This window comes from Oncorhynchus gorbuscha, linkage group LG11 (assembly GCF_021184085.1).
Source record: "Oncorhynchus gorbuscha isolate QuinsamMale2020 ecotype Even-year linkage group LG11, OgorEven_v1.0, whole genome shotgun sequence".
NCBI classification, from domain to species: domain Eukaryota; kingdom Metazoa; phylum Chordata; class Actinopteri; order Salmoniformes; family Salmonidae; genus Oncorhynchus; species Oncorhynchus gorbuscha.
In genome coordinates, this window is record NC_060183.1 from 42,795,065 (window position 1) to 42,807,551 (window position 12,487).

At 44.6% G+C, this 12,487-nt stretch overlaps 1 protein-coding gene across 1 annotated transcript in view; it reads right to left on the reverse strand.

Moving 5' to 3' along the window:
• col27a1a (collagen, type XXVII, alpha 1a) overlaps nucleotides 1-12,487 on the reverse strand; it is a 242,648-nt gene that overhangs the window by 104,509 nt on the left and 125,652 nt on the right. The window contains exons 23-26 of the mRNA XM_046369694.1: nucleotides 5,595-5,648; nucleotides 5,241-5,285; nucleotides 5,073-5,126; nucleotides 352-405 (exon numbers count right to left, since the gene is read on the reverse strand). Coding sequence (XP_046225650.1) covers nucleotides 352-405; nucleotides 5,073-5,126; nucleotides 5,241-5,285; nucleotides 5,595-5,648 — 207 coding nt within the window. The remainder of the gene's footprint in view (nucleotides 1-351; nucleotides 406-5,072; nucleotides 5,127-5,240; nucleotides 5,286-5,594; nucleotides 5,649-12,487) is intronic.

The window sequence follows — 12,487 nt, forward strand, 5'->3', positions numbered from 1 at the left end:
TGTGTAACATGGCTGTTGGCTGCGGTTCAGACAGACGTGCACACTCAACAGTATTCAGCTGCCTCAGAGACTCATGTGAGATCATCAATAATGGCAGTTCTGAACTGGCCAGGTTACTTTGTCAGCTAGACATTTACACACATCTTGTGTGTATGTGTGAGAGAGTGCATGTGTGTGCGTACGTACATGTATGTTCTCAATAGGACCATCTATTCCCATGGGAATTACATAAACAATCTTAGAGGACTGACTTTCAACTTCACTTTTATGAGGGCCCCACCCCTCGTACCCCCCCACTTGGACTCTCAAAAATCTCTGGCTCCTCACAAGCTCCTCACATCTCTATCTTACCATTGATCCCTTTTCTCCAGGAGGTCCCGGCAGGCCCATCTCCCCTCGATCCCCCTAGAAAACACACACAATCATACACTGTAAACACGCCAACTTAACCATTGCTTAATCAGCTTTATTCTTTGAGTTGTGTGGACTTCAGAAGGACAAGAAGTTGAGCTAAAGAGTGAAAGTTTGAATTTGAACAAGCTTGTTGAGTAAAATTACAAATATATGTTTTCTCAAAACCACACCCATCATCATCATATTTCCCAGCATGTTCTATTGTAGGTTTCAATACCTGTGTTTTTGCATGTACTGTATTGGTTGATTAATCATATGCTACACAACATCCACTGAACAACAATATAAACTCAACATGTAAAGCGTTGGTCCCATGTTTCATGAGATGAAATAAAGATCCAAGAAATGTTCTATATGCACAAAAAGCGTATGTAACGATTCTCGTCCTCTTCTTCTGATGAGAAGTAGCAAGGATCGGACCAATATGCAGCGTGGTATGTATCCATAATGATTTAATGATTTAATTAATACAAAATACAAAAGAACAAGAGAATCCAAATGAAAACCGAAACAGTCCCGAATGGTGCAAACACTGAAACTGAAAAATAAACACCCACAACTCAAAAGTGAAACCAGGCTACCTAAGTATGATTATCAATCAGGGACAACGATTGACAGCTGCCTCTGATTGAGAACCATACCAGGCCGAACACAGAAAATCCCAAATTATATAAAAAAGAACATAGGCAACCCACCCAACTCACGCCCTGACCATACTAAAACAAAGACATAACAAAGGAACTAAGGTCAGAAATGACAGCATATTTCTCTCTAGTTTTTATTTACATCCTTGTTAGTGACCATTTCTCCTTTGCCAAGATAATCCAAGATGATGGCATGTCAAGAAGCTGATTAAAAAGCATGATCATTACACAGGTGCACATTGTGCTGGGGACAATACAAGGCCACTCTAAAATGTGCAGTTTTGTCACACAACACAATGACACAAATGTCTCAACTTTTTAGGGAATGCGCAATTGGCATGCTGATGTACACCAGAGCTGTTGTCAGATAATTTGATCAGTTGACGCCTCCAGCGTCATTTTAGAGAATGTGTTGTGGCCAGAGTGCCCCATGTTGGCGGTGGGGTTATGGTACGGGCATGTACAGTGCCTTGCGAAAGTATTCGGCCCCCTTGAACTTTGCGACCTTTTGCCACATTTCAGGCTTCAAACATAAAGATATAAAACTGTATTTTTTTTGTGAAAAATCAACAAAAAGTCGGACACAATCATGAAGTGGAACGACATTTATTGGATATTTCAAACTTTTTTACAAATCAAAAACTGAAAAATTGGGCGTGCAAAATTATTCAGCCCCTTTACTTTCAGTGCAGCAAACTCTCTCCAGAAGTTCAGTGAGGATCTCTGAATGATCCAATGTTGACCTAAATGACTAATGATGATAAATACAATCCACCTGTGTGTAATCAAGTCTCCGTATAAATTCACCTGCACTGTGATAGTCTCAGAGGTCCGTTAAAAGCGCAGAGAGCATCATGAAGAACAAGGAACACACCAGGCAGGTCCGAGATACTGTTGTGAAGAAGTTTAAAGCCGGATTTGGATACAAAAAGATTTCCCAAGCTTTAAACATCTCAAGGAGCACTGTGCAAGCGATAATATTGAAATGGAAGGAGTATCAGACCACTGCAAATCTACCAAGACCTGGCCGTCCCTCTAAACTTTCAGCTCATACAAGGAGAAGACTGATCAGAGAGGCATCCAAGAGGACCATGATCACTCTGGATGAGCTGCAGAGATCTACAGCTGAGGTGGGAGACTCTGTCCATAGGACAACAATCAGTCGTATATTGCACAAATCTGGCCTTTATGGAAGAGTGACAAGAAGAAAGCCATTTCTTAAAGATATCCATAAAAAGTATCGTTTAAAGTTTGCCACAAGCCACCTGGGAGACACACCAAACATGTGGAAGAAGGTGCTCTGGTCAGATGAAACCAAAATTGAACTTTTTGGCAACAATGCAAAACGTTATGTTTGGCGTAAAAGCAACACAGCCCATCACCCTGAACACACCATCCCCACTGTCAAACATGGTGGTGGCAGCATCATGGTTTGGGCCTGCTTTTCTTCAGCAGGGACAGGGAAGATGGTTAAAATTGATGGGAAGATGGATGGAGCCAAATACAGGACCATTCTGGAAGAAAACCTGATGGAGTCTGCAAAAGACCTGAGACTGGGACGGAGATTTGTCTTCCAACAAGACAATGATCCAAAACATAAAGTAAAATCTACAATGGAATGGTTCAAAAATAAACACATCCAGGTGTTAGAATGGCCAAGTCAAAGTCCAGACCTGAATCCAATCGAGAATCTGTGGAAAGAACTGAAAACTGCTGTTCACAAATACTCTCCATCCAACCTCACTGAGCTCGAGCTGTTTTGCAAGGAGGAATGGGAAAATATTTCAGTCTCTCAATGTGCAAAACTGATAGAGACATACCCCAAGCGACTTACAGCTGTAATCGCAGCAAAAGGTGGCGCTACAAAGTATTAACTTAAGGGGGCTGAATAATTTTGCACGCCCAATTTTTCAGTTTTTGATTTGTTAAAAAAGTTTAAAATATCCAATAAATGTCGTTCCACTTCATGATTGTGTCCCACTTGTTGTTGATTCTTCACAAAAAAATACAGTTTTATATCTTTATGTTTGAAGCCTGAAATGTGGCAAAAGGTCGCAAAGTTCAAGGGGGCCGAATACTTTCGCAAGGCACTGTATAAGCTACGGACAATGAATAAAATAGCATTTTAATCGATGGCAAGTTGAGCTCCTGAGGCACATTGCTGTGAAATTCATGCGCCGCCATCATGTTTCAGCATGCACTGTCAAATGTCACAAAGATCTGTACACAATTCTTGAAAAATCTGAATATGTCCCAGTTCTTCCATGGCTTGCAAACTCACCAGACATGACACCCAATTAGCATGTTTGGGATGCTCTGGATTGATGAGTAGGACAGCGTATTCCAGTTCCCGCTAATATCCAGCAACTATGCACAGCCATTGAAGAGGAGTGGGACAACATTCCACAGGCCACAATCAACAGCCTGATCAATTCTCTGTGAAGGACATGTGTCGCACTGCATGAGGCAAATGGTGGTCACAACAGATATTGACTGGTTTTCTGATCCATGCCCCTACCTTTTAAGGTACTGTATCTGTGACCAAAATATGCATATCTGTATTCCTAGTCATGTGAAATCCATAGATTAGGTCCTAATGAATTGATTTCAATTGACTGATTTCCTCATATGAACTGTAACTCAGTAAAATCTTTGAAAATGCTTGCATGTTGAGTTTATATTTTTGTGCAGTATAAATAAAAAAATCGCAACTCATCCAACCTGTTAGTAGTTTGACTTTTTGCACCCGTTACTGAGATGAATGTTCCAGTTTATATGATTTAGGTAGTCTCAAATAGGAATTACACATAATTTTTCAAGCCAGCATTGAGTTTTGAATCAACATACAATTGTAAGGCTAAGTGTAAGTGATGGGGCAACGAAGCTTGAACATGTCGAGCCAATTGTGTCAAATAGGTTCATTACTCAAGGCTTTGATCAACACACTAAATGGCACCTGTTAGTCAATATAATTTAGAACAGCAAAATTATTAGAGATGAGGTCATACACACAGGATAGCCTTTGTATCTTCTACCCGAAACGAAACCAATCTGGTGATTGTTCTACAAAACTAAGCTTCGGGAATCGATCACGTGCTTCTGATAAAATGATACAAGCGTCAGCACACTGCTTCGAAGTAAAATGCTTATCAGTTCCGATGCATAATTTGGAGCACCTGTATCAAATGTAACATCACTAGTAGGGCAACCAGCTGCAATAGGATTGTGTGTTTGTTTAATACAATGGCATTGAGGTTGATTCAACATACAGTTGTAGGGCAACCAGCTGCAATAGGATTGTGTGTTTGTTTAATACAATGGCATTGAGGTTGATTCAACATACAGTTGTAGGGCAACCAGCTGCAATAGACCGGTTGGTTGTTTAACAACAAAACTGACGCATGCACAACTATGGAACAAAACAGAAGGGTTGGCTTAGATAGTTGGCAAAATGTTAACTATATTTTGTCTCCAAAGGTTTATTGAAAACATAAATACATTTGCACAATGTGCCCAGTTGTTGGTTTGCGAGTTAGCAAATTTGAGCCATATTAGCATAGACATGACATCAGTCAAAACACCTCAAAACAAGAGATGGTATCAATAACAATATAAAACTAGCAGAAACGAGCCACTTACGATTCCCTACTTGACAGCTTCTTGTCATTGTTGCTAGCTATAAGACCGTTCAGAATCATTACAAAACACGCCTTCTGGCCATGTCGATAACCACTCATCCTTTTCATGTTGTCAGTCAAGCCTTCTATTAGGATTGTGAGTTTGCGCAACATTTGATCAACAAAGTACAGCAAACTCAATATCCTATCGAAGCCGGTTCCCTTACAATTGTACGTTGAATCCACATCTTTTTTGGGGATTTTCTGTTTATAGGGCAACCACATTCAGGACAATCAGATAACGGTCAGATATTGGAACTCAGACACTCAAATACACCATGGTGATCACAGACATACACCCCTATGCAATAACAGATGAGAGATGGGGGTGTCTTACCTTCTCCCCTGCCAATCCAGTCTCTCCAACAGGCCCAATAAAGCCAACCAGGCCCTGTGAAACAACACAAACAGAGCCAGAAAGGGAGTTCATATTAACATTAGTATTATTGTGTTCATAATAAAACAACCAGTGGCCATAACACTAGGTATTTGCGAAAACTCTTACCCTTTCACCCAAGCCTCCAACCTTCCCGGTGATACCAAGCTCTCCCTAAAAGAACAAATAGCATGTTACTTTTTTTTTTTACTGTACTTACAAGGAAAATACCCAAAATCGATAGCCAATATGCTGAACAGTCTAATGTATTTTATATTCCATACAGCATATTGAATGTAATAATTACTGGAGGAAGATATGAGGCAACATTTTACTCTTCTAAATTTGTATCAGCATAAATAAATCGGCAACTTCTCATAGACATAGTTTCTGTTCACTGCGTGTGTGCGATTAGAAGAGTAAAATGTCAGCATCAATGTATGAAAAGGTCAGGTATGTGAGGTAATCCTCAGCTGTCCTCACCTTCACTCCATCCGTTCCAATCTTTCCAGGGAAGCCCTTCATGCCGACTCTACCCTGAACAAAACACATAGCCCACCGTTGACCACTCAATGTGCAGAGCCTGTGGTCTAGTGGTAACACTCCCAACAGGTCACATACAGTGCATTTGGAAAGTATTCAGACCCCTTGACTTTTTCCACATTTTGTTATGTTACAGCCTTATTCAAAAATTGATTAAATTATTTTTTCCTCATCAATCTACAAACAATATCCAATAATGGCAAAGTGAAAACAGGTTTTTAGAAATGTCTGCAAATGTATTACAAATAAAAAACATAAATAACTTAGACATAAATATTCAGACCCTTTGCTATGAGACTTGAAATTGAGATCAGGTGCATCCTGTTTCCATTGATCATCCTTGAGATGTTTCTAAAACTTGATTGGAGTCCACATGTAGTACATTCAATTGATTTGACATGATTTGGAAAGGCATACAGTGGTTAGTCCACTAAAAGTTTTGCGAACATGCTGCAGAACTTAGAGGCAATTTGTGGTTTAGTACGGCACCCTGTGTCACCACTTCATGGCTTCAGCCCAGCGCAAGGGGGAGTTAGAGAACTGATTATGCTTATGGGCCCTACTGTGTCTAACTGGCAATGAATGGGTGACAATAAACCTAAATAGAAACTGATACTTGTGCACGACTTCAGTATTACTTACTAAAACTGTTGTTACACTAAGGTTTTATTATTTTGTTAGGATTATTTTGCTCTTACTGTAGTTGTGTGGCCCACTCCCGACAAGCCATGTTGTACAGTGCCTGAGTGGTGCAACGTTCTAAGACACTGCATAGCAGTGCAAGCTGTGTTTCTACAGATGCTGGTGCAATACCTGTGCTGGCCTCTACTGGGAGACCCATGAGACGACTGTAGGTTTTTGGTTTCTCTCCCTCTAAACAGAAATAAATAATTCTAAATAGCAAACTGGCTTTATTTATAAATTAGTAACAATGTCTCACCCCATGTTCAAAAACGGCCTTTTTCTCGCTCATTTTACGTTATTTGAAAAATAAATAATCTCGAAAATATCATTTTTTTAACAAAGTGATTATTATTATTATTAATTTAGAATGATATAAAAGCCCCTTAGATATTCTCACAGATATATTATTAACCCTGTTATTAGCAGGACAATATTGATTGGTCATATTGATCATGGCACCCGAGTGGCGCACAATGGGATTGCCTTGCAGTTCTCCAGCTGTATCCACTGAAAGCGTGCGAGGTTCATGGCACGAGGGCAGGGGACACGGGATGGGCTGCAAAGCCGTGCACAGACGGACGTAGCCCAGGGGAAGACTGACCTAGCCCATGGGGAAGGGAGGAGGAGGAAGGGGGAGGGGGGGTGGAGCCCTACCCCACCACACTGAGTAGCACAGAGCAACATTAAGGGGCATTGTATTAATAATGGCGCTGACTAGGGAACTGTTCTAAGTGCCAGTCTGCACGTTCAAACTAATACAATGTATCTAATAATGGCATCTTTATGCTTTCGTTAATACAATAATGATACAAATACTCTCTAAAAATGACGATGTTTTATTTAGTTATGGATCCATAATGAATTACTAGTTGCTTACTGGAAAATACTCTTTCAAAACACACGTTCTACAGCACCATTATGGCTACCAGCAGGTAGCTGGACAATAGACTTGCCTAGAAGGAGGTTAGGGAGAATTATATTGTCAAATGTATTTCTTAGTTAGGTTGGCTATATCACAACCGGCCGTGATTGGTTGCAATTTCAGTTTAATCCACCAGAAAAGACAAACAAATAATACAACAAAAATGATTATTATTATGTATCACATCCGACTGTGATTGGGAGTCCCATAGGGCGGCGCACAATTGGCCCAGTGTTTCTCTCCCCCTAAAAACAGAAACAAATGTTTTGGCCTTTACAAATATTATTTGGGCTTTTATTCAGATTACAATCGCTCACTTTTGTTTTCTGTAAAAATGAAATAACCTCCAAAATAACATTATATATTAACAAGTTGATGGCACAGTCATATAGCCCGGCACCTACATAAAGCTGAGTGACTGTCATGTTTTGTCATTTATTATCTTGTCTTGTCCCTGTGCTTCCCATTCTATTCGTTTCCCTCTGCTGGTCTTATTAGGTTCTTTCCCTTTTTCTATCCCTCTCTCTCCCCCTCCCTCTCTCACTCTCTCGCTCTCTCTTCTCTCTATCGTTCCGTTCCTGCTCCCAGCTGTTCCTATTCCCCTAATCAATCATTTAGTCTTCCCACACCTGTTCCCGATCCTTTCCCCTGATTAGAGTCCCTATTTCTTCCTTTGTGTTCCGTTCCTGTCCTGTCGGTTCCTTGTCTAGAATTCACCGTGCTGTGTTTGTGTATCGCCCTGTCGTGTCGTGTTTTCCTCAGATGCTGCGTGGTGAGCAGGTGTCTGAGTCGGTCTGGTTCAAGTGCCTTCCCGAGGCAACCTGCTGTTCACCTGCTGTTCAAGATCGAGTCTCCAGTTTGTCCTCGTCATTTCGAGTGAAAGTTGTGTTTTTTGTTTGTATTACTTTACTGGATTAAAGACTCTGTTTTCGCCAAGTCGCTTTTGGGTCCTCTTTCACCTGCATGACAGAAGGAACCGACCAAGGAATGGACCCAGCGACTTCAGACGCTCGTTACACTGCCGTCGAGATCCAAGGAGCCATGCTCGGCAGACACGAGCAGGAATTGTCTGCTGCTCACCATGCCGTGGAGAACCTGGCCGCTCAGGTTTCCGACCTCTCTGGACAGTTCCAGAGTCTACGTCTCGTGCCACCTGTTACTTCCTGGCCTGCCGAGCCTCCAGAACCTAGGGTTAATAACCCACCTTGCTACTCCGGGCAGCCCACTGAGTGCCGCTCCTTTCTCACGCAGTGTGAGATTGTGTTCTCTCTCCAACCCAACACATACTCTAGAGAGAGAGCTCGGGTTGCTTACGTCATTTCACTCCTTACTGGCCGGGCTCGAGAATGGGGCACAGCTATCTGGGAGGCAAGGGCTGATTGCTCTAACAAGTTCCAGAACTTTAAAGAGGAGATGATTCGGGTTTTTGACTGTTCAGTTTTTGGTAGGGAGGCTTCTAGGGCCCTGGCTTCCTTATGCCAAGGTGAACGGTCCATAACGGATTATTCTATTGAGTTTCGCACTCTTGCTGCCTCTAGTGAGTGGAACGAGCCGGCGCTGCTCGCTCGTTTTCTGGAGGGACTCCACGCAGTGGTTAAGGATGAGATTCTCTCCCGGGAGGTTCCTTCAGATGTGGACTCTTTGATTGCTCTCGCCATCCGCATAGAACGACGGGTAGATCTTCGTCACCGGGCTCGTGGAAGAGAGCTCGCATCAACGGTGTTTCCCTGCTCCGCATCGCAACCATCTCCCTCCTCTGGCTCAGAGTCTGAGCCCATGCAGCTGGGAGGGATTCGCATCTCGACTAAGGAGAGGGAACGGAGGATCACCAACCGCCTGTGCCTCTATTGCGGAGTTGCTGGACATTTTGTTAATTCATGTCCAGTAAAAGCCAGAGCTCATCTGTAAGCGGAGGGCTACAGGTGAGCGCTACTACTCAAGTCTCTCCATCAAGATCCTGTACTACTTTGTCGGTCCATCTACGCTGGACCGGTTCGGTGCTACATGTAGTGCCTTGATAGACTCTGGGGCTGAGGGTTGTTTCATGGACGAAGCATGGGTTCGGAAACATGACATTCCTTTCAGAGAGTTAGAGAAGCCTACGCCCATGTTCGCCTTAGATGGTAGTCATCTTCCCAGTATCAGATTTGAGACACTACCTTTAACCCTCACAGTATCTGGTAACCACAGTGAGACTATTTCTTTTTTGATTTTTCGTTCACCGTTTACACCTGTTGTTTTGGGTCATCCCTGGCTAGTATGTCATAATCCTTCTATTAATTGGTCTAGTAATTCTATCCTATCCTGGAACGTTTCTTGTCATGTGAAGTGTTTAATGTCTGCCATCCCTCCCGTTTCTTCTGTCCCTACTTCTCAGGAGGAACCTGGCGATTTGACAGGAGTGCCGGAGGAATATCATGATCTGCGCACGGTCTTCAGTCGGTCCCGAGCCAACTCCCTTCCTCCTCACCGGTCGTATGATTGTAGTATTGATCTCCTTCCGGGGACCACTCCTCCTCGGGGTAGACTATACTCTCTGTCGGCTCCCGAACGTAAGGCTCTCGAGGATTATTTGTCTGTGTCTCTTGACGCCGGTACCATAGTGCCTTCTTCCTCTCCGGCCGGGGCGGGGTTCTTTTTTGTTAAGAAGAAGGACGGTACTCTGCGCCCCTGCGTGGATTATCGAGGGCTGAATGACATAACGGTTAAGAATCGTTATCCGCTTCCCCTTATGTCATCAGCCTTCGAGATTCTGCAGGGAGCCAGGTGCTTTACTAAGTTGGACCTTCGTAACGCTTACCATCTCGTGCGCATCAGAGAGGGGGACGAGTGGAAAACGGCGTTTAACACTCCGTTAGGGCATTTTGAGTACCGGGTTCTGCCGTTTGGTCTCGCCAATGCGCCAGCTGTTTTTCAGGCATTAGTTAATGATGTTCTGAGAGACATGCTGAACATCTTTGTTTTTGTCTATCTTGACGATATCCTGATTTTTTCTCCGTCACTCGAGATTCATGTTCAGCACGTTCGACGTGTTCTACAGCGCCTTTTAGAGAATTGTCTCTACGTAAAGTCTGAGAAGTGCTCTTTTCATGTCTCCTCCGTTACTTTTCTCGGTTCCGTTATTTCCGCTGAAGGCATTCAGATGGATTCCGCTAAGGTCCAAGCTGTCAGTGATTGGCCCGTTCCAAGGTCACGTGTCGAGTTGCAGCGCTTTTTAGGTTTCGCTAATTTCTATCGGCGTTTCATTCGTAATTTCGGTCAAGTTGCTGCCCCTCTCACAGCTCTTACTTCTGTCAAGACGTGTTTTAAGTGGTCCGGTTCCGCCCAGGGAGCTTTTGATCTTCTAAAAGAACGTTTTACGTCCGCTCCTATCCTCGTTACTCCTGACGTCACTAGACAATTCATTGTCGAGGTTGACGCTTCAGAGGTAGGCGTGGGAGCCATTCTATCCCAGCGCTTCCAGTCTGACGATAAGGTTCATCCTTGCGCTTATTTTTCTCATCGCCTGTCGCCATCTGAGCGCAACTATGATGTGGGTAACCGTGAACTGCTCGCCATCCGCTTAGCCCTAGGCGAATGGCGACAGTGGTTGGAGGGGGCGACCGTTCCTTTTGTCGTTTGGACAGACCATAAGAACCTTGAGTACATCCGTTCTGCCAAACGACTTAATGCCCGTCAAGCTCGTTGGGCGTTGTTTTTCGCTCGTTTCGAGTTTGTGATTTCTTACCGTCCGGGTAGCAAGAACACCAAGCCTGATGCCTTATCCCGTCTGTTTAGTTCTTCTGTGGCTTCTACTGATCCCGAGGGGATTCTTCCTTATGGGCGTGTTGTCGGGTTAACAGTCTGGGGAATTGAAAGACAGGTTAAGCAAGCACTCACGCACACTGCGTCGCCGCGCGCTTGTCCTAGTAACCTCCTTTTCGTTCCTGTTTCCACTCGTCTGGCTGTTCTTCAGTGGGCTCACTCTGCCAAGTTAGCTGGTCATCCCGGTGTTCGAGGCACTCTTGCGTCTATTCGCCAGCGCTTTTGGTGGCCGACTCAGGAGCGTGACACGCGCCGTTTCGTGGCTGCTTGTTCGGACTGCGCGCAGACTAAGTCGGGTAACTCTCCTCCTGCCGGTCGTCTCAGACCGCTCCCCATTCCTTCTCGACCATGGTCTCACATCGCCCTAGACTTCATTACCGGTCTGCCTTTGTCTGCGGGGAAGACTGTGATTCTTACGGTTGTCGATAGGTTCTCTAAGGCGGCACATTTCATTCCCCTCGCTAAACTTCCTTCCGCTAAGGAGACGGCACAAATCATTATCGAGAATGTATTCAGAATTCATGGCCTTCCGTTAGACGCCGTTTCAGACAGAGGCCCGCAATTCACGTCACAGTTTTGGAGGGAGTTCTGTCGTTTGATTGGTGCGTCCGTCAGTCTCTCTTCCGGGTTTCATCCCCAGTCTAACGGTCAAGCAGAGAGGGCCAATCAGACGATTGGTCGCATACTACGCAGCCTTTCTTTCAGAAACCCTGCGTCTTGGGCAGAACAGCTCCCCTGGGCAGAATACGCTCACAATTCGCTTCCTTCGTCTGCTACCGGGTTATCTCCGTTTCAGAGTAGTCTGGGTTACCAGCCTCCTCTGTTCTCATCCCAGCTTACCGAGTCCAGCGTTCCCTCCGCTCAAGCGTTTGTCCAACGTTGTGAGCGCACCTGGAGGAGGGTGAGGTCTGCACTTTGCCGTTACAGGGCACAGACTGTGAGAGCCGCCAATAAACGCAGGATTAAGAGTCCAAGGTATTGTTGCGGCCAGAGAGTGTGGCTTTCCACTCGCAACCTTCCTCTTACGACAGCTTCTCGTAAGTTGACTCCGCGGTTCATTGGTCCGTTCCGTGTCTCCCAGGTCGTCAATCCTGTCGCTGTGCGACTGCTTCTTCCGCGACATCTTCGTCGCGTCCATCCTGTCTTCCATGTCTCCTGTGTTAAGCCCTTTCTTCGCACCCCCGTTCGTCTTCCCTCCCCCTCCCGTCCTTGTCGAGAGCGCACCTATTTACAAGGTACATAAGATCATGGACATGCGTTCTCGGGACGGGGTCACCAATACTTAGTGGATTGGGAGGGTTACGGTCCTGAGGAGAGGAGTTGGGTTCCGTCTCGGGACGTGCTGGACCGTTCACTCATTGATGATTTCCTCCGTTGCCGCCAGGATTCCTCCTCGAGTGCGCCAGGAGGCGCTCGGTGAGTG